General features: G+C 44.4%; 2 protein-coding genes across 2 annotated transcripts in view; both read left to right on the top strand.

Moving 5' to 3' along the window:
* The window catches only part of DNAJC6 (DnaJ heat shock protein family (Hsp40) member C6), a 65,107-nt gene extending 61,294 nt beyond the window's left edge, over nucleotides 1-3,813 (top strand). Inside the window, exons 18-19 of the mRNA XM_077824584.1 lie at nucleotides 1,684-1,860; nucleotides 3,712-3,813. Of these exons, the coding sequence (XP_077680710.1) occupies nucleotides 1,684-1,860; nucleotides 3,712-3,813 (279 nt within the window). The remainder of the gene's footprint in view (nucleotides 1-1,683; nucleotides 1,861-3,711) is intronic.
* A 10,772-nt stretch (nucleotides 3,814-14,585) lies between these two features.
* On the top strand, nucleotides 14,586-24,149 carry LEPROT (leptin receptor overlapping transcript). Its single transcript, XM_077824506.1, has 4 exons — nucleotides 14,586-14,709; nucleotides 17,913-17,988; nucleotides 18,869-19,055; nucleotides 20,491-24,149. Exons 1-4 carry the CDS (start codon nucleotides 14,694-14,696, stop codon nucleotides 20,605-20,607), a joined length of 396 nt encoding a protein of 131 aa, XP_077680632.1. The 5' UTR covers nucleotides 14,586-14,693; the 3' UTR covers nucleotides 20,608-24,149.
* Nucleotides 24,150-24,443: the final 294 nt, after the last annotated feature.

The following is a 24,443-nucleotide window of genomic DNA, read 5'->3' as shown; positions in this document are numbered from 1 at the left end:
GATTGAGCTAGATACCCCAAGAGCTGAAAGCTTGAATTGCTACAGTTTGAACTAAAGAGGCACCACTTTTAGCTGTGTCTGTAACTGACTTGCGTCCTGTGCAGATTGGGCTCCTAGAGAGCCGTGTAACACACACCAGTGAGTTACATGTGCATGGAAAAGAAATGCTTGGAAAGCATATAATGCATTTTTAGCCATCTTAATACAACTTAGCAGCTAGAAATGAAGAGCTCGCACTAGGTGACTAATCAGCTCTCTGGAGACCACCAGCAAATGTTCCGGTTCCTGACATACCACAATTTGGGGAAGGTTGTCTTTGGACAATCCCAATTCTCAAATCCAAGATCACAAAACAAATTTTTTTTTGCTATTTAGAGTAAAGAGCACTTTGTTTTAAAATGTTAGTCCAGAATAGAGCTGAGCAAATTGTGGATTTTTTTTGGTTGGTTGGGTTCTGTGTGGTTTTGTACCAGAGAAAAAAGAGAAGCTTTATAATGTGGCATGCTGGAAAATTCTTATTGTAACTTCAAAAGTAGCCTTTCAAAGGTAAGATTTTCTTTTTCCCCTTCTTTCTCCCCCCCCACCTTCCCTGCTCCCCCATCTCAATACATCTATAGTGAGGGGGTGAAGGAACTTGACAGTGTTCAGGTCTTCAGTAAATCCTTACATCTTCTCTGGATTTGAGAACATTCCTCTGGGAATGTTCCTGCAGCTCTGGAGTTCTAGCTTATGGTTTAGATCAGTCTCTGTGTGGTAAACTGAGTTTTCTTTCTCGGTGACATCGCCATGGCTGGTGGTCTGCCATAGGACTTAAGTTAGCCGTACTTGCTAAAGTCAGGGCTGCATTTAGTTCTCTGTATTTGTTGATCCCATATGCTCTAGCATTCTCCTGTTTTCTTTGCTGAAATTCTTTCTTTTGAAGCAGACTTGTTGATTATGTCATGGGTGAGCCATTCCAAGTGGGAAACCATGTAGCTATCGAGGTAGAATGGGGAGGGAAGAGGAATAGCTCAATCCAAAACCAAGTAAACTTCATCAGCAAAATACAATTCGTGTTAAATTTGACAGTGGTAGGCTTGGGGATCAGTGTGAATGTGCAGATAAGAGGTGCAAAATGTTCTAAACCTACAAAATGAACAGTAATACCAGCTTGATTACAACTAGTTGTAATCTTCTTCAGACTAATTGGATGTCAAGTATCTGGGTAGCCATGTTAGTCAGTATCCACAAAAACAACAAGGAGTCCAGTGGCACCTTAAAGACTAACAGATTTATTTGGGCATAAGCTTTCGTGGGTAAAAAACCACTTCAGATGCATGGCTCCCAACTCCTTAAACGGATGCTTCAAAAATTGGAAAAGCAGGACTCTCCTATAGTTTCCTCAAACTTTTAAGGTTTTGCTGCCTAGATAAACGCTACCTGCTTTTAAAGCCGCCTTCCACCCGTGCTTTGCTATAAAAAGACAGTCAAGCCCTGTAAGAGGTGCTTTTAAAAAAGAAAAAAGCTTTCCCTACTTTGAGACTCTCTGATATCATGCCCTTCAACCTGTCCTAAAATCTGGGCCTGAGTATCAGGGGGAGTGATCCTTGGAAACCCTTGCCATCCAAATGGCAAAATGTGGATTTGACACACTTCGCATCGGTAATGGATGCTTTCTTGTTGAGAATTGTCTCTTATCTCCAGATCCTAGAATGGATTGAAGGGAAGGAAAGAAACATAAGAGCACTGCTGTCAACGATGCACACAGTGTTATGGGCCGGAGAGACTAAATGGAAACCCATTGGCATGGCAGATCTTGTAACTCCAGAACAAGTGAAGAAGGTCTATCGGAGAGCAGTGCTTGTTGTTCATCCTGACAAAGTAAGTCTGTCTGTCTCTCTTTTTTTTTTTTTTTTTTTTTTTTTTTTAAGAATTAATCTCATGAATAAGGCACAACTAGTGCAAATGAAAGGTGAGCTAGAAAGCATGAGATGTGATTGCACCAACTCGTTAAATGGTGAATAGGGAAACTGAATAAAAAAATTGCTAACTGTGTTCTCAAGACCAGCCCCTTAAATGAGCCCCAGGCAGTTCAAATTAGGTACAAACTTCCCCCAGATACAAGGATGTTCAGATTCAGGGTTTTGGGTCATCCTCATATTTTAGTTTTTAAGCCAAATTATCCATGAACTGCTACCTGTGACAGGGTCAGGCCAGATGGCTACAAGAGAGTGGTCGAAGGTAGATACATTAGTTCCAGGTTAAGCAGGTCGCTTTTTCCTTGGGTAAGATAACAGGGACTATTCCAGAACACTCAGGAACTTTCTAGAACTAATTAAGTCAGGCAGGCTAATTAGGACACCTGTAGCCAATTCGGAAGCTGCAAGAATTAATTAAGGCTAATCGGGACACTTGGTTTAAAAAGGCTGTCACCCCAGTTAGTGGGGTGTGCGCGTAAGGAGCTGGGACTGAGACGATGTGCTGCTGGAGGACTGAGGAGTACAAGCGTTAAGACATCAGGAGGAAGGTCCTGTGGGAAAGTGTTGGGAGGAGGCCAAGGGGGAGTAGCCCAGGGAATTGTAGCTGTCGTCGTGCAGCTGTTGCAGAAGGCACTCTAGACAGTCCACAGGGCCCTTGGCTGGAACCTGGGGTAGAGGGCGGGCCCAGTTTCCCCCCCAAACCTCCCAATTCCTGACCCAACACAGGAGCTTCCACCAGAGGTGAAGGTCTCTGAGCTGGTCCCCAACCCGCATGGTGGATCAGCAGAAACTGCGGGGATCGTTCTTATCTTTTCCCCCTCACACCCCCATGCTGGCCAGTGATGAGGTTATCTGAATGAACGGCAGATTTGAGCCATGAAAGTAGCCAAACTGAGGGCTGCCGTGAATCTCTGAGGCGAGCAAAATCTGCAAATAAGCGCAGGACCCACCAAGGTAGAAGAGGAACTTTTGTCACATACCATACTATCAAACGTCCTGCAGAGCATTAGTTTATAATGAATGCAGATGGGAAGAGCTGTTTTTAAAGTGATCTTTCCTTTTATAATTGAAAATAGAAGAATCCCAGGCTACAGTCTGTCAACAGTGTGACATGAAACAGGAGATTGATGTTCAGATTTGATCCATTAATCCCAGGGTGGTAGTCTGGGGATGCTTCCATCTTTGAGAGGATGGTGGCTTTGGTTTTGCTCTTCCCATGGCCGCAAGACTAGGTTTGCATAACCAGGGATGACCTTTGAGAAGAACGTTTGGGATGTGACCCGCAACAAGTGAGGCTTGCAAGATAGGGAGGGAGATGCTTCTTTTGGGGAGCTGGAAGGACCTGCTGTCAGACAGCAGCACCATTGCACGTAAGGTGACGGCCAATTCAGTGTCCTTTCACGAAAACCTGAGATTAAAACCCTCATTGCCCTCATCTTGGGGCTGCAGTGCTATACTCTGAAGTTGCAGACTAGCTGTGAGTAGCCCTCGTCTACTGAAAAGCTATGGAGGAGTAGGAGGGCCATGATGTTTCATTAAGCTGTACCCAGGGTGAGCAACCCGCAGTAAGAACAGTTAGGTTTAGTGAAGCAAAAACAAACTGAAAAGCTGTGTTTGTTTGTTTGTTTTTTTTTTGTTTGTTTTTTTAAAGTAAACTACTAAGTACTTTAGAATATAACAGTGTTTAAATGTCAATGGTATGTATTCTGGTCTAGCAGATCAGTGATGGATTCTTTACTTTGTTCTCTTTTAGGCTACAGGGCAGCCATATGAACAGTATGCAAAGATGATCTTCATGGAGCTAAATGATGCCTGGTCAGAATTTGAAAACCAAGGCCAAAAGCCTTTGTATTAACATACTTTCTCAGATCTGTGCTCGTGCTTATATAGTCTCTGATCACAACTTTGCGATTTTCACAGATTACCAAAATTTGGAAGTTTCAAAATTGCTCATGAACCTACCACTTATCACGAAGAACAAAATGGGTGTTTCCTCATACATACATCACACACATTTCAAAAACACAGGAGAATTTTAGCCACATGTCTCCTAAAGGGACCTGTGTCGCTAAAATTGCTCATAATACTTTGGAAGCTTATCCCATATTTCCAGAGTTAAGTGGGGTGAGGGAGGAACGCATTCTAGACAAAGGTGGAACTGTTTTGTGTTGGGACACTTGACGTCCCACTTCTGACAATGAATTATAATGAGACACAGCACTGCAACTGAGTGCAATAACTGGACAGTATGTCCAAGCTGAGATCCAAATGTAAGTGTTCGGCTCCAGGGACCTGGTTTAGGCACACTTAATAATAATTAATAACCATTTGATATCTAATCACTTTTAGGATATTCTCAAAGGCAAAGCTGAGGAACAGGATAAGTCAATATGGCAATTTAACGCCTTAAGCAGAGAACTGTACTTCACATTACAGCCAAGCAGTGAAATATTTAGAACAAAGTCTACGGCATCATAGAGCAGAGTGACTTAAACTGAAGATCAAATATTTGATGATACACCAGCCTAAGCTAAACACCTGTCAAGACACAGTGTTCAGGGAAAAGTGAACTGTGTGGGCGTGGGGCAAGTCCATAGTTGTAGAACGTGAATGGTAAGGATTTACCACATTCCTGGTGAAGCTCTACCCATAAGTAGAACGGTCTGGTAGCCCATGTTTTTTAAGATTGCTGTGTCAGTTATACTGCTGCTTCAGAAGCTTCCCACATTAGTTAAAAACATTTCCCACTTGAGGGTTCGGAAGATCTTGCATCAACGTGTTTTATCAGTTCCAGCCAACTGTCCAAAAGTTTCTCAGAGCAGTTGGGGAAGGAGTCATGATAGAAATGGGATCTGTTACCACTTCACTCTTCAGATCACAGTACGCAAGTTATCCAGGCATGTGGAATTTGTCTGGCCTTTTGAGGTAACAGGGCAGTTTGTATATTTGAGTTGCATTGGTCTGAAGCAATAATGGCAACATACAGGCGTTTCTGATGCTGAAGCCTTTCTTATCTAGTTATGCAGCAAATTACTTTGACCCAGACTATTTCTCCTTTTGTGAAGTAACTAGAAATAATGGTTTATTGACCACACTTCATGGATGAGATGAAATCTCCTATCTGCTTTAGCTTTAAAAGTTCAGCATATGCATAGGATGGGCAGAAAGGTTTCCATATTAATTCTTTAAGGAAAAGATCTATATCTGATGTGAAAAGCTTTGGAAAGCTGATGTTTTTAAAGACAATCCACTTTTGTTTATTTACTTTAAATTTTAATTTTCCAGTGGCAAAATATTTACAGCAAAGGCAACATGTCAAAAGACATTATTTTCTGTATAAAACTTCATCTTTTTGTTGTATTGGTCCATTATTTATTACCATGAACTGACAATGTGATACCAACACACTTTTCCTTTTTATATGCAAGACCTCAAAATGTTCAAGATAACCATAACAAATGATGTTATTTATTAACATATTATGAAATGTTTTTGATCCAGTATGTGCTTGTCTTATTTAAAAAGATAACTGGAATGTGAATCATGTTCCTGTGGTTTGTTGATTTATTTTGTTTCTTATTCACGTTTGTAGATATTGTGTGAACTATGCCTATATAATAAAAGGATCTCATTGATGTAATGTACTTTTTTTTTTTTTTTAAATGATAAACTACATTAGCTTTGTATCAAGTTTGTCATGGCAGAGAGCTCTGGGTAACTCAGTAATGTTCACAAAATACAAACCATCCAAATTTTAACTTTGATTCTTCTCCAACCTTTTTTGGATGCATGAAAGTTTTGGGACCTACTTATCTCAGAATTAGTTAACTCTGCAATTTAATTTATTTTCCTATCTCGTAGTGACAGAGCTTATCAATGTTCAGGTTTACTGTTTGTCTAAAACTATTGTAATTTTTTTGTAAATATGCTATATACTCAAAATGTGACTAGTCTAAAACATTAGTGTATATATACTAAAAAGCTCAAATTCAATAAATTCAGGTATGTGCTGTGCTTGTAAAGAAACATCCACTTTATTACTCTGAATACAATTTTGGGGAATAAAACTGTGTAAATATAGTATAAGCAGGACCGTTAGTGATGAAGTTAAAACTGTATTTTGCAAGATTTTTACATGTAACTAAACAGACCCCCTTTTTAATCACTTCTCAGGAGGAATGGACCCACTCAGCTATGCACCTGAAGTAACTATTGCTATTTTTTCCTGGAGAAACAAATCAACACTGGGTGCTCCCTAGAGACTTATGTATAGGCTACATTTCCTCTAGAGCAATGGTTTTCAAACTTCTTAGGCTGCGTACCCTTTTCCAAATAACATAGTTTACCACATACCTCCATCTGAGATAGCAAGAGGCAATGTGGAGGGGCATGTGCACCCCTCCCCCCCCCGAGATTTTTTGCCTTCCATTTAGCAACAGCTAATACAGGTTTTTAAACTGGGGGGCACAGAGGAACATGGGAGGGAAGGGAAGCGACAATCCCAGGGGGCTCAGGCCAGCCCCACCCCACAAGGTTAGAAGGTGCAAAAATTGTAACTCAAAGGAGTAACTGGCATCACTGCTTATCTTCTCCTCTTCTCTTCTCCCCCCCCCCCAAAAAAAAATTCCTCTGTGCCCCCCTAGCAGGGCATGCCCCACAGTTTGAAAACCTCTGTACTAAATAAAATGTGTTGTCTGCTGTTACAGGATTTTTCTCATGTACCCCCTGATGAGAGGTGGTACATATACCCCAGTTTGAAAACCACTGCTCTAGCGCAAACAAGCTGCATGAGGAAGTTAGTCTGCTTTTGGTTTCCATTGCTGAAGACTGATTAATAGGGCAATAATATCTTGATGTATATGAAGAACAGGTATATTGGGGGAAAAATACACAACTAGAAAATGACTTTTAAAAAGCAAAAATTATTTTAAAAAACCCAAGAGGCCAGAGTCTGATTTCATTTACGTATATATCTATACAAGTGTTTAGATGGGTGTAAGTAGAAATCCAGTTTTGTATGTTTGTACTTGCCGTGATTATGGCTTTGTGCCTCTTGCCATGTCTACACTACCAACTTTGGCCAATGTAAGCGATGTTGGTGGAAAGCCACTGCAGTGACTGTGTTGCTTGCGTGTGTGCGCACTTGGCTGCTTGGGTCAGCGCTGCATGTACTTACCAGGAATGCTTGTGTCAAAGCACAGTGTGGTGCACCATGGGTAGGTATCCTAATGTGGCACTCACCACCATCTGGTGCACTCTTTCTTTTGGGAAATTTTCGCAATGCAGGGTGGGGCAGAAATCAAGTCTTGTAGGCGTGACTGGGAGCTAGGGGTCAAGTTTCCATTGTGCAATTTTATCTGTACCATAATAACATCCCCATCCTGTAGCTTTTTGTGTGTTTTTTAAATCCTACAAACCCATGTGGCACTCTTTGCTTCCCCACCGTCTCTGACAGAGCTCTGCACTATTCTCCCGAACGTTGCAAACACAGGACCAAAGATCTCTACAATTTGCAAAGCCCCAGGGAGAACCACAACAATGGGGAGGCATGACTATTTCTTCAAGGACAGACTGCTGAGGGATGTAGTGAAAACCAATTCAAGGTTCTTGGTGGCATTCACGGAGCAGCTGCAGGTGGTGGACCGCCACTTCTGGGCCCAAGAAACAACCATGGACTGATGGGATCGCATCATGATACAGGTCTGGGACACGGAGCAGTGGTTGCAGAACTTTCAGATGTGAAAGGCCACATTCCAAGCAAACCTCAGCCCTCCATCGCATGGATACCACAATGAAAGCCGCACAGATAGTTGAAAAGTGAGTGGTGAACCAGGTTGCACACTGGAACCTTGCAATGCCAAACTGGAGAATCCACAGTGGGGTCTATTATCATGCACGTTTTTAGGGCTAATAATTGGCTCCTGCTATGCAGGACTATGACTCCTGGCCAGGACATTGGAGCCTTCCCAAAAAGTGTGTGTGTGGGGGGGAGGACTCAGAGCTGCAGCCCAGCCATGTTAAGAGCTTGCAATGTGGGGGGCTTGCCAAGAGCGGCCCCCAGCCTGTGTCCCAATCCCCTGGCCAGGGCAGGTGGAGGATCCATTGCTCCCCTACAGCTGCCAGCGCAGCTCTTACCATGGCTGGGCTGCAGCTTTGAGCCCGCCCTCCCTCCCCCAGCCAGAGCCAGATCGGGGAGAGCTGTGTGGGGAGCTGCAGGGAGCTGGCACAGAGTCACGGACCTTCCACCTCCACCTGCCCTGGGCTAGGCAGGGACACAGGCATGGGGCTGCTGTCAGCCACCCTGCACCATGGGCAGGTGGAGAGGCTGCACAGCTCCCACAACTGCCTAGGCTCCCCAGCTGGGCTCCATGCTGGACTGGTTGGGGACTTGGCGGGCTGTGGGGGGAAGAAGAGGGGACGGGGGCAGGATCTGCCCTCTTGAAACGTGGCCAGGCCTGTCCACTTTCAAAAAGTGAGAGGGATTTAGACTCCCTGGTTCCAGTGCCACTGACTCCTGGCGATGTGCAGGACACAGTGGAGAGATTTGCAGTGTTAGGGATGTGTATGATTGCATCTATCATCTCACCACCATTCAGGAACCCTATTTTGGCACCAGCCCACCTTGCCACAGAGAAGATCAATAGGAAGGGCTACTTTTCTATGGTTATTCTAGTGTCGATGGATCACTGAGAACACTTCACAGATATCAGTGTGGGCCGGTCAGGGACACTGCATGACACTTGCATCTTCAAGAACACATGTTCAGAAAGCTGCAAGCGGGGACCTTCTTTCCTGACCATTGGATTTACCAGAGGCAATATTGAAATGCTGCTAATGATCCTGGGGGATCCAGCCTACTCCTTGCTCCTCTGGCTCATGAAGCCATACATGGGCCACTGTGACAATATGAAGGAAAGATTCAGCTACTGGCTTACCAGGTGCAGAATGACAGTTGAATGCACTTTTGGTAGATTGAAGTGAGGCTGGCATTGGTTACTCACTAGATTGGACCTTAGTGAGAAAAATATCCCTCCCTGTTGTGTCCTGCACAACATCTGTGAGGCAAAGGGTGGAAACTTGCTGCTGGAGGTGGCAGAGTTGGAGCAGATGTCTCCTGCGTTTGCTAGACTAGCTCAGTACAGAGCTATGCAACTGAGGGAGGCCTTGAAAGATCACTTTAATGGCCAGCCAGAGTAGTGAGGTATGGTCGATGGTGCTTTATTTGCAAAAAGAAAAGGAGTACTTGTGGCACCTTAGAGACTAACCAATTTATTTGATTTGGCTCTGAAGTTTTGGGGGTTGTTATGAATTGTGTAATGGTGTAAATTTATCAATAGCACATTTTTAATGCACCTGAGTTATGCACTGCTTGGTATACATTTATACTTCTTATACTGTGGGATGGGCTGTATTCCCCCTACTGGCCCTAAGAAGGTTGAAGGGGGGGGGGAGGAATCAATCAATTAAGCAGCAACAAGGGGAGAGATTTAGGCTGTGAAGTGGCTGCTAATTGGAAACAGACTCAGCTGGGCAGAAACTGGAGGGGCTTGTGTAAAGCCCAGGTGCTGGGTGTGGCAGGAAGGCAGGCTGTAGTCACTCCCTGGGAGGAGGGAGGTATGTTCAGGACTCTAGGGGGTAGTCCATAGCTGCTCCTAGGGAGGTGGGAGGCTGGTAAATCTAAAGAGAAGGGAAGCCAGGAAGGTACGATAAGGCTCAGGGAAAAAGCAACAACGTAGGACAGTGCAGGCTTTGGCTGTTGGGGGGGCCCCTGAGCTGGAACCTGGACTAGAGGGTGGGCCTGGGTTCCCCTCACAGCCACTCGAGATGTGGCACAGACCAGGTAAAGGACAGTGGACTCTGTGGGATGATTTGTCCAGTAAGGAATTTGATACCCCCTCAGAAGGGGGACCCATGGAGTGACCTGGCGGGAGGGCTGAGTCATCAAGAGGAAACTGGTTCCTGGAGCAGAAGGAGGGGACAGTGGGAGAGAGATCACCAGAGGAGAGCACAATGCCTGACCAGAGCTAAGCCCCAGAGCCAGCCAGGGGAGGTGCCAGCAGCAGTGAGTGATCTTTGCAACACACTGTGTTTCACTGAATCTGTGGGTTCTGTACAATAACAAGCAGGAGGCATGCTGGGTAGCACTAGGCATTCTGCAGTACATGTTGTGAAGTGATAAAAATGCATTCATTTCCAAAACAATAGAAACTTACTATATACCAAAAACAGTGCAAAAATGTAAAACTACCAAACAAATATACTATAAACATCTAAAATATGTTAACAGACTTGAAAATTAGAAAGGTAGAAAACATGTCCATTTCAGTCCCCTTTGGCTACATATACAGCAACCCTGGCTCTCACAGGTCTGTGTATTTGAAGCTGTGATTAGCGGCCCTGGTGAGGCCTGGTAAGGGTAGGGATGGGGCCCCTGAAACAATGGGGACTGTAGAGAGGTGCTAAAATTGAGCTCTCCATAGATTGTAAGAGGAAGTGAGCCCATAATTGTTGGGCCTCTCCGTCGACAAGAGTCTACAGTTGTGCTTCCCAAACTTTAGCAACCCAAAGATCCCCATTTTGATTTACAAATTTTCACAGACCCCCAAACCCCTGCTCAGGCCCTGCCCCCACTCCACCCCTTCCCCCAGGGCCCCATCCGACTTCTTCCTGCTCCACCCCACCACTCCCCGCTCCTCCCCCTCCCTCCCAGCGTCTCCTGCATGCTGCTGAACAGCTGTTCCCCAGCCTGCAGGAGGTGCTGGGAGGGAGGGGGAGGAGTTGATCAGCGGCACCTGCCCACTCCCTAGAGTACTCTCACGAACCCCAGTTTGAGAAACACTAGTCTACAGTATTTATATTGGCTGCCTAAGAAGCCACATTATGTCCTGGTGCATCTCTCTCTCTCCTTTTTGCTGGGGAGACTCCTGGGCCATTCTCCTGTCCACTTTTTTTCTTTTCCATGGTGTTTGCTGTATTCACCCACCAGATACTCTGAGCTCAGTCCATGTAGCACTGGCTTGCAGGATCTTATTGACCATAGTCTCCCATGTTCTCTTCTTTCTCCTACCATACCTCCATTCCTATTCATAGGAACCCTGAGCGTAGGGTGGGGAGCCTTTCCCATAGGAATCCTCACCCTAGCTCCAAGTATCCTACCTATAGGAATACTAACCCTAAGGTGGAAAGCCCTCTCCATAGGAACCCGAACCCAAGCTCCTACTACGCTCTCCCTAGGAACTACAACCCTAGGGCAGAATGCCCTACCCCCAAATACTCTACCCAGAGGAACCCTAATGCTAGCAGATTTGGGTGTAGGATGGGGCACCTTTGAAGGCTGCATGGCTACAGATAAAACAGACAGATGTATCGTATTTACAGTCCAAATGGAAAGCAAAAGTTAAGTTTCAGAGTGCTCTTTCCTTTTCCCCACAAAATTTTTATGTAAGCCATACTTATCGACACTTCAACTTTGGAGTGCCACAGTACAGCCCTCCAGCCACAGCCATGGGGAGCATGGCCCACCAGGGTGAGGTTAGGGTGAAATGAAGAGGGAATTATTTGGTTGAATGAAACAATAAAATCGTGACCCCTATTTCCATGGGTACAGAACCAGGCAACAGTACGGAGTACTGGCACTATTTTCTACCAGCAGTGGTGATTTTATCTGGTATCTCCTGAGGGTATCACGCAGAGAGCACAAATGCTGCTGGTTCCCGAAGCCTTCTGGGCTGGTATGCTGTTATCTAGTTTATTGCAACAGTACCAGCTGACCTGATGGCGGAGTGGTGCAGTAAAGCTGCCCACTGTGGAGGAAGAAATAAGGCTGCCATCCCTTCAGGAGAGGATTGCAGAGTACCTCCAGAAAAGTTTAATTGAAAGATCTTAGGAGGATATGAAGGCCTTCCCTATGTACATGAACAAACTACTCCGCATACCTGCCCTGCCCAACCCCACAGGTCAAAGGAGAGCGGATAACAACTCTCTGAGCATACCCCCTCTAAGTGCAGGGTGCTAGTCCCATGCGTATCCACAATGATTACCTTAGCAGCAGCCTTGACTTGGGCTCACACCCTGCAATTCTACTACCTCAGGACCAAGAACAGCAGTAATGGGTGACCAAGCAGCATCCTTAAACCAAAGTATCACTTATTTAGAACAAATGAACTTAAGAGAAAATAAATCTTTAAAATAAACCAGCCTAAGTATGACTGCTTTTCCCTAATGCTCACCATTCCCAGGGTGTGGGAAATCCCCATTCCTTCAAATTCCCTCTGCAGAGTCTGCCTGCCTAGACAGCTGCTCACCACTGAATGCCCTTCTCCTACTCAGTACTTTTTAACTCTAGGTTTTTAGTCTCTAGTTACCAGCCTGGCAAAACAAGGCTTATGCTGTCTTGGAGACAAGATACAGGATCTTGAAGCTGGCCGTACTATCTTCCTAATGTGCACCATATCTGACCTCTCAGTCCTCATCCTCAAAGGAAACCTAAACACCACCTTCAAAAGGCTAGCCTAGGAACTTTAATTCATAACTCTGCTAGGCTCCAAAAATTATGGACATAATAAAGACATTGGATTTATGGCTCATTACAACAATCTATAAGCCAATAACACTCCTTTGTCTTGACACTTAAATGGTCTTTTCAACGTGTTAACTCCTTTTCTGTTCCACCCTTGTATTTAGCTCTAACACTCTGGGCCAGTCTACATTTAAAACACTGCATTGGCGCAGCTGTGCCACTGTAGTGCTTTAATGAAGACACTCTAAGATGATGGGAGAGAGCTCTTACGTCAGCATAGTTAATCCACCTTCCTGAGAGGTGGTAGCTATGTTGGTGGGAGACTCTCTCCAGCTGACATAGTGCTGTCTACATGGGGGGTTAGGTTGGTTAGAACTGTGGCTCAGGGATGGATTTTTCATACTCTGAGCGAAGTAGTTTTACTGATATAGGTCTGTAGGGTAGACCAGACCTCTGAGTGCCTTTCCCAGACCTGAAGAAGAGCTCTGTGTAGCTCCAAAGCTTGTCTCTTTCACCAACAGAAGTTGGTCCAATAATAGATATTACCACACCTGCCTTGTCTCTGCTGTGTACATACCTATTTGTATCTGGAAAGACATTGTTTTGCCTTCTTGTGCAGTTCCCACTGAATTCAAGCAGTCTAGGCATATAATAAATACTGCCCTAACCCCACTAAGAATTAGCCCAGTGCATTCACACAAGAAAGTCTTTTAACCCGGTATCGAGTAACTTCCCCTCATTGACCTGGTCCCATTGGTACATATCAGTATTCATAGGTTAATACACTGCAGTTCCTACAGTATTCATAACATTTCATATTGCCTCCATTTCTATCAAACATACACCAAGAACAGTGGAATGTGTAATTCTCAGTTGCCACAAAGTCTGCCAATTTGTTTTGTTTTGCTACGTTCATCCTTCTCTACTCCTACTGCGCTACCATACAAATGGCAAACCCATTTAATGGGCCCATGTCAGTGACTGTGACTTTAAGCAAGACTGATCTAACGAAGTAATACATTGTAGTGCACCTGGATAATCTTGATGCTGGTTTTCTATAGGAGACAAATTAATAAACTTGGTGCTCATAAAGAAATGGAGTACTTGTGGCACCTTAGAGACTAACCAATTTATTTGAGCTCATGTTTCAATTAGGTGGCAACCCTGATCCGGATTTGCAGTACCTCTGGTTCAAACCACCAGTGGGCTGTAGAGCACAACTTTATTATTAAATTCAAACCAGCTGACTTCTGGCGGACTGTTTCCTTAGATGAGCCAAGTCAGGACAGGGTGACCGGTAGCAAGTGTGAAAAATCGGGACAGGAGTCGGGGGGTAATAGGAGCCTATATAAGAAAAAGCCCCAAATATCGGGACTGTGCCTATAAAATGGGGACAGCTGGTCACACTAAGTCGGCGCAACACTACAAGACGGCTCCTAGAAAAATAACTTTTTCCGGTGGCTTTCAGGTGAGGACTGCAGGCCTTGTCTACCGGCTTTTCCTGCAAGACTCTAGTAGGGCTGATGGGGGAAGGAGCAGGACAAGGAGAGCAAACAGAAGCAAAGCCTGATGCTGCTGCTGCAGCAGCAATTTGTATTCAGCCTGCTCAAGACTCTTGTGTCCCCAAGGCTCATTACACTGAAACACCTGGGAGAGAAAAAGTCTCCCCGGGGCAGGGTCCGCCGCCGGCCTCCAAGGCAGCTCGCCCGGAAACGCCCCGGGCCTGGTCGCCCTCCCTCTGCAGCTGGCCCAGGCGAAGGGGCTCGAGAGAGGGCGGCTGGTCGCAGAGGCTCGCTGGGGACGAGCCCAGGCGCCGGAGATTTTCGCGGGCTCGGCTCCGAACAGCCTCGTTGTTTCAGTGGGACCCGAGGGTTGGTTCCCCGGGGGCGGAGGGGGAATAAAGCACCCGCCAGATCCGCGGGGAGGGGCAGGTGGACAAGCGCGGCCGCCGCTGCGGGAATGGACACGGGCTCCCCATTCTGGGGCGGCCGGGGCTGGGCCTGGGGGGGCGCGAGTGGGGAAGCAGCAGCCTCGCGCCGCGGGCCCTTTAATGGCTCCCGCCCCCTGTGGCCACGTGGGGCCGGGGCCGGGGCCGGGGCGGAGCTAACCGGGGCGGGGTGTCTCCGTTAGCGGAAGCCGGAAGTAGCCGCAGCCCGCAGATCCGCTCGGCGCCCCGAAAAGCGGAGCTCGCGCTACAGTCTCTGCTCCCCGCGACCATGGCGGGGGTGAAAGGTACCGAGCGGCGCTCCGCAGCCCCGCGCGGGGGCGGCCGAGGCCTGCCCCGGAGACTTTCCACCAGGCTCCTGGGGAGCTCCCGAGTGTCCCGCGAGCCTCGTCAGCCCCCGATTCCTCCCCCCCCCCCCCCGCGAGCCTCGTCAGCCCCCGATTCCTCCCCCCCCCCCCCCGCGAGCCTCGTCAGCCCCCGATTCCTCCCCCCCCCGCGAGCCTCGTCAGCCCCCGATTCCTCCCCCCCCCGCGAGCCTCGTCAGCCCCCGATTCCTTCCCCCCCCCGCGAGCCTCGTCAGCCCCCGATTCCTCCCCCCCCCCCGCGAGCCTCGTCAGCCCCCGATTCGTCAGCCCCCGATTCCTCCCCCCCCGAGCCTCGTCAGCCCCCCCGTCACCCTCCTCAGCCTCGTCAGCTCCGATTCCTCCCCTTGTCATCCCCCGATCCCCCCTTCCGAGCCTCATCACCCCCCGATTCCTCCCCCCCGATTCCTCCCCTCGTCACCCCCGATTGACCCCAAGCCTCGTCAGCCCCCCTCCTCCCCTCGTCACCCCCCGATTCCCCCCTCGAGCCTCATCACCCCCTCGTCCCCCCGATCCTTCCCACGAGCCTCGTCACCCCCCGATTCCTCCCCCCCGATTCTCCCCTCGAGCCTCGTCAGCCCCTATTCCTCCCCTCGTCACTCCCCTCCTCCCCTCGTCAGCCCCCGATTCCCCCTCCTCCCCCCCTTCCAAGCCTCATCAGCCCCCGACTCCCCCTTCCGAGCCTCATCAGCCCCCGACTCCCCCTTCCGAGCCTCGTCAGCCCCCGATTCCTCCCCTTGTCACCCCCGATTCCTCCCCTCCCGATTCCTCCCCCCCAGCCTCGTCAGCCCCCGATTCCTCCCCTCGTCACCCCTGATTCCTCCCCCCCGATTCCTCCCCTCGTCACCCCTGATTCCTCCCCCCCGATTCCTTCCCTCGTCACTCCCCGATTCCTCACCCCGAGCCTCGTCAGCCCCCTCCTCCCTTCGTCATCCCCCGATTCCTCCCTCGAGCCTTGTCACCCCCTCCTCCCCTCGTCACCCCCTGATTCCCCCCGACTCCCCCTTCCGAGCCTCGTCACCCCCGATTCCTCCCCTTGTCACCCCCCGATCCCTCCTTCCGAGCCTTGTCACCCCCCGATTCCTCCCCTCATCACCCCCCGATTGCCCCCCGAGCCTCGTGAGGCCCCCTCCTCCCCTCGTCACCCCCCGATTCCTCCCTCGAGCCTCGTCAACTCCCCTCCTTCCCTCCCACCCCCCTTGTCCCTCCGATCCCCCCACAAACCTCGTCACCCCCCGATTCCTCTCGTCGTCACCCCCAATTCCTCCCCCCCCGAGCCTCGTAACCCCTCTGATTCCGAGCCTCGTCACCCCCCGATTCCCTGCCCTCAACCTTTCTATCCTCCCGAGTTTTGTCACTCATGATCCCCTTCCCCTGATTCTCCTCACCTCCTGCTTCCTCCTCTCCCAGACACCCTACACTCCTGAGTCTGGACATCCTGATCTCCCCCACCCTCCCCACCCCCTAGTCTCCTCACACACACCCTCGCTAATTCCTCCTCTTTGAGCCACTGTATTCCTGAGCTGAGCTTGGACACCCAGATTCCCCCCTGCCACTGCCCCGGCCCCCCAGCCACGGGACCCTTCAGAGCCTGGACTAGGGTATTGTCCTGGAGTCTCCAGGATTTAAAGATTATGTTATGTGATGAAATCTCCAGGAATTTGCCCAACCAAAGTTGGCAACCCTAGCCTGGACACCCTGATTCTCCTCTCCCCCCCGTGCTCCCTGGGCACCTCAATTGCCTCCCCCACCACCACCATGATACTCTCCTGAGCCTCATCGTTCCTGATCTTGCCCCCCCAGCCACGGTACCCTCCCGAGCCTCGACACGCAAATTGCACCCCCCCCCCCGAGCTTGGACACCCCAGTTTCCTCCTGTGAGGCTTGTCACCCCTCGATTCCCTCCCTGCCCAGTCATGATACCCTCTCAAGCCTTGTCATTTGTGATTTGCCCCCACCCTGAGCCTGGACACCCTGATTCCTCCTCCTGAGCCACAACATTGCTGAGTTCCTCCTGTTCCCTCCTCCCGAGCCTCGTTGCCTCTCCCTCACTGGGTTGTCCTTGTTCCTCCTCACGTCACTCTCCCCCTTGCCCCTCTCAGTCTCCCTGACATCCCCGATTCTCCCATTCCTTCTGTCCTGGGCCCACCTCCATTTCTCCCCACTGTTCCCCCTCGCCTCCGAGTCTGGACACCCCCAGTTCTCCCTTGTGGCCCCCTCACACACCTCTGATTCTTCCCCATCCTCCCTGCCCCCGAATCTGGTCCCCCTCAGTTCTCTGGATCCCCTGTTTCTCGTTTTGCCTCCAGAGTAGCTCTCCAGCTCCCGCACCCTTCCGCAGGTGTTCCCTAGATGACTAGATGTCCCAATTTTATAGGGACAGTCCGGATTTTTGGGTCTTTTTCTTATATAGGCTCCTATTACCCTCCACCCCCATCCTGATTTTTCACACTTGCTGTCTGGTCACCCTAGTGTTCCCTGAAGTGGCTGACATCTGTAAAAGTTGTGAATAATTTTGGAAGGCTTGAAGTGATGTTACAAAAGGCCTTATCCTCAAAGATCAGGATCCAATGATACCTTGGCCTTTTTTACCTTGGGGGTAATGAGAGAGACTTGCTGGTTTCATTTTTTGCTTTCCATGTACTCTTAGGTTGCTGCAGTGTGTGGATTGCAAACAATGTAGGGAATAGTTTAAAGTCTAATAAAAGCCTTATTTGTGTTGTGGTGTGTCTTGATTTCACAAGGTATAAAAATGCTATTATTAGATTTTAATGAAACTTTAAAAAGAGTAAAAATCCCTTAAATTCTATTTTGAAGCATCAATAAGTTGTTGCTATGGTCATTCAATGAAGAATATGGTATCAAGAGCAGAAAAGGTGCAGAATAAAAATCAAACGAATGAGGAATGTATCTGCTACAATTATCAATTGTAACCAAGTCACACAATGAATTGAAATAATGAATCACTTTGCATTGCAGCTGCTGATTCAAGTCAAGGGCAGTTTTTACTGAGTCTTGGAGAAAGTGTTGCTGTGACAATGTCAGGGTGCCTTCCTCTTAAAGTTATAATAATTATTGTTTTGTTTTGAGTTTTCAGCATAACAGTCCATTTCTTTGTTCTTGTACAGCCCTTGTTGGTTTATCCTTCAGTGGAGCCATTGGTCTAACGTTTCTTATGTTGGGATGTGCCCTAGAATATTATGGGTAAGAAATAATTCAGTTCAAAAACAAAAATTGACTTTGTTCTAACTTTGTGTTCTTGAACTGCCCATGTAAATACACATATGCAGTCTAGCTGTATGTTGGTCCCATGTAATTTGGAGTATGCACATTTAACCATTGTTTTATTAGCTAAAAGCTAAGTTCAGTAGTTAACTAAGAATTGTGGATTCTGATTGGATGGCTTTGTAACCCATTTAGCTTTGCATTATGATTATTCATGTTAAACCTACTGTCCTTGAACACCATTGTAAGGTCCAGAACCAACAGTTGGTAATGGGGCTTAGTTATTGTAAATCCACTATTTTCATTGATGTTTAACTCTTGTAAAAACTGGAGTAAAATCATTGCACACTGAGTCTCAGGTAGCAATATAGTATTGTTTAATGAGTCTGTAATTTTAACTTTGTAGTAGTATTTTTGCAATAGATTTCTCTAGTATTGATTTGATTTTTATTAAAATAGTAATACTGAATGGAGTAGAGGTGAATTTATCTGACATTCACAAGCAGCATTAAAAAAAATACAAATGATATTTAAATTTTACTAATTCTAAACAACAACCAGATGGTTTATTTTTGAAAAAGTATATAAAAATAACTGTAAAATTCACTGAGTTTTAAGATTAACTATTAGATATACCTTGTCCAATAGTGACTAAACATGCTTACATATCAATTGTTTTCTGATAATCAAAAGGCTAAAAAGTAGGTTATTTAGTACAAATATTGGTCCTGATCTTACAAAGACACACACACTTAATTTTGTGTATGTGAAAATCCCTTTGAAATCTATAAGGTTGTCTGTCTGATTTGATTTCAATGTGAAAAGTAACTTTTTCTTTTTGGGGCTTTTTCTCCCACAGTGTGTACTGGCCCCTGTTTGTCTTGATATTTTACGTCCTTTGTCCCATTCCTCACTTCATTGCAAAAAGAGTAAGCGATGACACTGATGCCGCTAGCAGTGCCTGCAGGGAATTGGCATATTTCTTCACAACTGGAATTGTTGTTTCTGCCTTTGGAATGCCTATAATTCTTGCACGTGTTGAAGCGGTACGTTCTGCTGACTCTTTCTTATGATAAGAAACTTACTACTGTTGCACATTTGTTGACAGTTCTCATGCCCCTGCCTAGCTTATATTGTTGCTCTTTTCAGCTCAAATCTTGGGAGTCATTTTTGTTCATGAACTTTCATTTCCATCCCTTATGATCCTTAACTAGTCTGCTTACTCCCATTTCCAGAATTCTTGATAGTGGCTCTTCTGAAATCTGTATCTATGCCTGTTCCTTTCCTGTCTTGGGTATTACAGCTCTCTTATTCTGGTTTTCTAAAAATTCTGTTTACTGCAATTTAGGGTTTCCAAAATTATGTGGCCAAAATGAAATTCTTACTTAAAGAAATTACCTTCCTGGTTTTCAAAACATTCCACAGACTTGCTCTGCCCTACCTTTTATCCACCCACTAACTCCATTCCTCTCTGCCCCATCCCTGAGCTGCTCCTCTGTGGGATGGATTCAGTCTGACACTGGTTCTTTGCCATGTACGTGGAACTCTTTCCTCCCTGCTGCTAAACTACTGAAACACTTTTTTTCTTAATATCACTTTATAGACTTCCTCTTCAGCTTAGGCTTTTGTACGCTTCATTTTAATGTATTTTGTAATGCTCTGTATGAAGGACACTATATAAAAACAGTTTTATTTGGGCATAAACTTTCGTGAGCTAAAGCCCACTTCATCAGATGCATGCAGTGGAAAAGTACAGTATTTTCTACTGCATGCATCTGATGAAGTGGGTTTTAGCCCACGAAAGCTTATGCCCAAATAAATTTGTTAGTCTCTAAGGTGCCACAAGTACTCCTCGTTCTTTTTGCTGATACAGACTAACATGGCTACCACTCTGAAACCTATATAGAAACAAATTGTTTTAGCAATTGTAGGTTTTTGACAGTAGGCAAAACCAGAAATGCCCACAAGAGGGTACTCTAATCCCTAGCAACATCTCCTAAGTGCAAAATATTTTTAACACTGGGGCATGGGATTGTTTGGCTACAAAAAGCTGTTGCTATTTATTTTTGCAAATTATTGTTCATTGTTATTCCTTGCCTTGATTTTATGGAATATCTTCCAATTTGTAATGCATAAAAGCTAGGAGAAAGCATTGAGTTTGAAAGAATTCTCTATATACTATATTATTTGTTCTCTTCTCCAAGAGGATTCTGCTTTAAGATAATTATTTAGTTCTGAAAGATAGTGTATTAAAGAAGACTGTCTAATGAAGGGAGAATTTATAAGTATAATACTAGTTATTTCAGTGGTTGCTAATTGAATGCTTGAACTGAATCAATTGTTTGTTGGTCTTGTCCCTTATGCTTTTAGCACCCATGTGTAATATTTCATTTAGCTTATCTAATGCATGAAAGTAACATAGAACTGTACACGTTATGTAAACCAAATAAGGATTTTTTTTCTTCTCATCTTGTATTTCAGATCAAGTGGGGAGCCTGTGGTCTTGTGCTAGCTGGCAACACAGTCATTTTTCTTACCATTTTAGGCTTTTTTCTTGTATTTGGTAGAGGAGATGACTTTAGCTGGGAGCAGTGGTAGGACTTCACTATAATGATGGTGATATGCAACACACATGTTTATATACTGTATATATGTACGTGTGTATGTTGGAATGTTTGTGCCTGCACTTGTAGCCTTATGCTATCCGAACATAATTATGCTTTTTTACAGTTGTATGTCAGCCAAATTAAGGGCAAAGAGCCTTCCGACAGCTTTTTTTAAATAGGTACAGAATAAGCTGAAATCACAATTGCTAAATCTGTCCTTAAATCTTTGTTTACACAGTGTGCACTATTTTATTGATTTTTAGTTTTTAATTTTGATATAATACTATTGGTATGTATGTTGGAAGTCAGCTAACATATCTGACATTTTTAACAGCATAATCAAAATGGGCCTATATATTGACTATACTGTTTAGTCTCCTGGTTTCGCTAACTTGATTAACTTCCGTTTTGTGACTAGGATGGAACAAATATTTGCCTTTGTATTCAAATAATTGTAATTTTCAGTAGCTTGTTCTCTCAGTTTTAAAAAAAAACAACCCATTGAATACCTATAATAGCTGCTGCCAAGTTTCTCTTTTCTAATCCACGATAAAGGGAGAGTGAGAAGTATTGGATGTTCTAGGATGCTATGTTGTAATTTCTCTGCATTCTCAGGCTCACCTTTGTATTAATGGCCCCACCAGAACCACATCTGGTCTTGGAACTCACTACTACAGGTAAAGGGAAGTAGATTCAACAAACACCCTCCCCTCCACTCGTATTCAGCAGTCAACAAATAGAAAAGGAAAATATTGTGTTTTCATCCCACTCTAGTTGTACTGTGGGTGTATGTTGGGGGTAATCTGATAATAACTCCATTTTAATGTCTTACCATGTTATAAACTGACATTACTTCTTATGTATAGTTTCCCCACCAAAGAAATATTTCAAACTGCTGTCAAAAAGTTTATAATCAGAATGCGTTGAACACCTCTGTTGTATTGTGGGTCAAATGCCTGAATTATAAAGAAGTGAAGTGTTCCAGTTAGATGTCTTTAATACAGCAGATACTATAGGACTTGGTATTTCCTCAATTCTTGTCAATTTTTTTCAAATGCTTTTACTCAAACTCTTACTTTCAACTCTTGTAAGAAAAAATGGTAATATTCAAACAGTACAATATATTTTAAATGTCATTATTCTAATAAACATTTACATAATCACACTGTTATGATATTAGCAAATTTTACTACTATGAGACAGTGAATCCTTCAGATTGTGAAGGAAGCATTTAATTTTGTAGAGGTTTATTCTGACGTGACCTTAACTTTAGAGGCATATGTAATAAATTTCAGTACACCTGAAAAGGAGCAAGGAACTAGAAACTCTAATTTATTTTGTCATAGAAAAATGGGTGCATCAAATTCTGACATTTGCAATTAGAAGAAACTGAATATTTAGATTGGGTAGATATTTTAATCACCAGTTTTGTGGAATAGCAATTTGAGAACGAACAATTTTCATGCTTGCATATTTGCAACTTATTTATTCATAACTGAATGTTGCCAGCCTGTGAAGATATGGAGAATAAAATACCATGAATAAATATGCAACAGCCATGAAGAGTCTGGCCTATGGAACTGATGTATGCTATCTCCCCTAACCTAGAAAAATATCTGCTCAAGCATTTGATGTCCAAAATGACTTCCCACAATTGACATCCTGTGGATTTCCACACAAATAAAGGCTTAAAAATTCATTACTGCTATGTCAATGCTTTGAGACTGTGGACTTTGGTTTATCCTTCTTATCAATGAAAAAAATGTAAACTGAAAATATTTTTGAAACACAAATAATGCAATGTACTCAAATTTCACTTTGCTGATAGGAATATGTTGCTTATTATATATTTCACATAGATATAGTTTTAAATTTGTTTAGACACAAAACCGTTATTTTATCTTCCAAGTTGAGACTGCACTATATTGATGTGATGAAAGTTTCCACAGCACTGAAGATTAGATGTAGCATTTGCTATTTGCTGCATTTTCAAACTGAAGGAAACTGAAAATCATTAAGTGTATCTGAAACACAATTTTTCTTGTAAAACACTTCCTTAAAGGTTAGTTTTCCTGGCATCTTTAAAATTATCATTGCTAGCCTTCACTGTAGGATATTTAACAGAGGAGTATGATGTCAAACATCAGCAAACATTCTTGTGTTTTTGTTCATGACTTTCATAATCAGGGCCACTATCCATATGTGTAAAATTTGTTGCACTATGCTGATTTTAGTGTAGAATGTTATAATTGTAAAATATTACTCAGGGAAGTTACGTGCTCAAATTAGGAGTTGAGCTGTTTGAGGAAAATTCACTTTTGGTTTATCTGTTTTACCTGGATTTTGAAGTAATTTTTTGTATCGCGAATTGCTGTTCTTTCACTCCACCATTTAGTTGAGTGAAAAATAAGAAAAGGATAGTTTAAAGTACAAATGGTGTTGGATCCTGCAGGTAACTAAGCTTGTGAGTTGCCCCATTAAATTTAATGGAACTAATTTGAATAAAGGATTGGTCGCTCGGGGTTTAAATGAATGTTTCATATTTCACTCTTTGGACTTGATACACAGAAATGAAAAGGATGCACTAAACACATATCACAGTTACCACTCCAAAGAATTTTCTTTAAGGTGGTGGTGATTTTTTTTTTTTTTACTCAAAAAGGGGGGTTTGTTGCAGTTCCCTGGAAATAAAGAGACTGTGAGACATTAACTATCAATATCCCCTTCTTAATCAGCATCAGAAACAATCTTCTAAAAAGAATGGGAGGAACAGAAAACAAGGTCCTACTGAGGCTGCTCTAATGCTTCGAAGACTTTTTGTGTTGCACCTAGCTACCATCAGGGTGGGTACATTACAAATCAGTAGATAGCTGGTTGGAGACAGTAAACATAGTTGGGTGGAGACCGTAAACATTTTTTCCTGAAAAATTGCTCCATACGCTAATTCTCACTGTCAGTTTCCATGCAATTATCATCACAGTTTTCCTTTTTTAAAAGAAGTTGAAATAATAGTTAAAGTGAATGAAGAGTTTAAATCTCAGAATTCTCATCTGGCCTCCTTAAATCTAAATTTGCCTGAATTAATCTTTAGTTAAATTATCAGAAGTAGGAAGAAATAACCTTCAGTTTATTTGTTAAGAGCTGTGCCCATTCACAAGAGTCTGGTGCACTGACAGCCACTACTAGGCATAAGAGCATCCATTTATTGCAGTCTCCATATAATGTTTTTTCTTATATGCTAGTGAATATATATCCAAAGTGCCTTAGCCTCAAGATTTATTGTCCATTTGAGAAGGCATAGACATAAAAAAACTATTTTGCAATCGGATTGAAAAACTATCATCACATAATATATATCTTTACTGTTGACTAATAGCCTTTTCTGTATTTCAAAATAGAGTACAACTTTTGTAATGTTTGTAAAATATTTCTTTTCCATAATTGCCAGGTTACTGAAATTATTAATACATTTGTAAATTAAAGCACTCATCTTTTTTCAAGTTGTCTAATAAAACTGCCTAAATGTAGATGACACTCAAGTTGTCCTGTGTCTGTCTTTTGTGGGTTCTGTTTTGAATGTTTTTTAAAATTCTCTGCCTTTTATTACACCTAACAAAGAGAGAGACTAAGAAACAAAAGCATAATTAACATGCCAGAGCAAGTATAATGACCTGCCTAGATGGTCAGTGCTGATGGGATCAACGCATAGTGAAACAAGTTTCAAAAACCGTATTCTAATTCAGATAGGAACAGTTACTGTTATCTAGTAAAGGTTCCTGCCTAGATTAGAATATGCTTTTGGAACATTGTTCTGCCATGCTTGCATCC

Source organism: Eretmochelys imbricata, chromosome 8 (genome assembly GCF_965152235.1).
Source record: "Eretmochelys imbricata isolate rEreImb1 chromosome 8, rEreImb1.hap1, whole genome shotgun sequence".
Lineage (NCBI taxonomy): Eukaryota > Metazoa > Chordata > Testudines > Cheloniidae > Eretmochelys > Eretmochelys imbricata.
This window is presented reverse-complemented; position numbering and strand designations above follow the sequence as displayed.

Coding starts and splice junctions, on each gene's coding strand:
- LEPROT (XM_077824506.1), top strand. Junction 17,989..18,868: donor TGTGCCCTAGAATATTATGG/GTAAGAAATAAT, acceptor TTTCTCCCACAG/TGTGTACTGGCCCCTGTTTG. Junction 19,056..20,490: donor TTCTTGCACGTGTTGAAGCG/GTACGTTCTGCT, acceptor CTTGTATTTCAG/ATCAAGTGGGGAGCCTGTGG.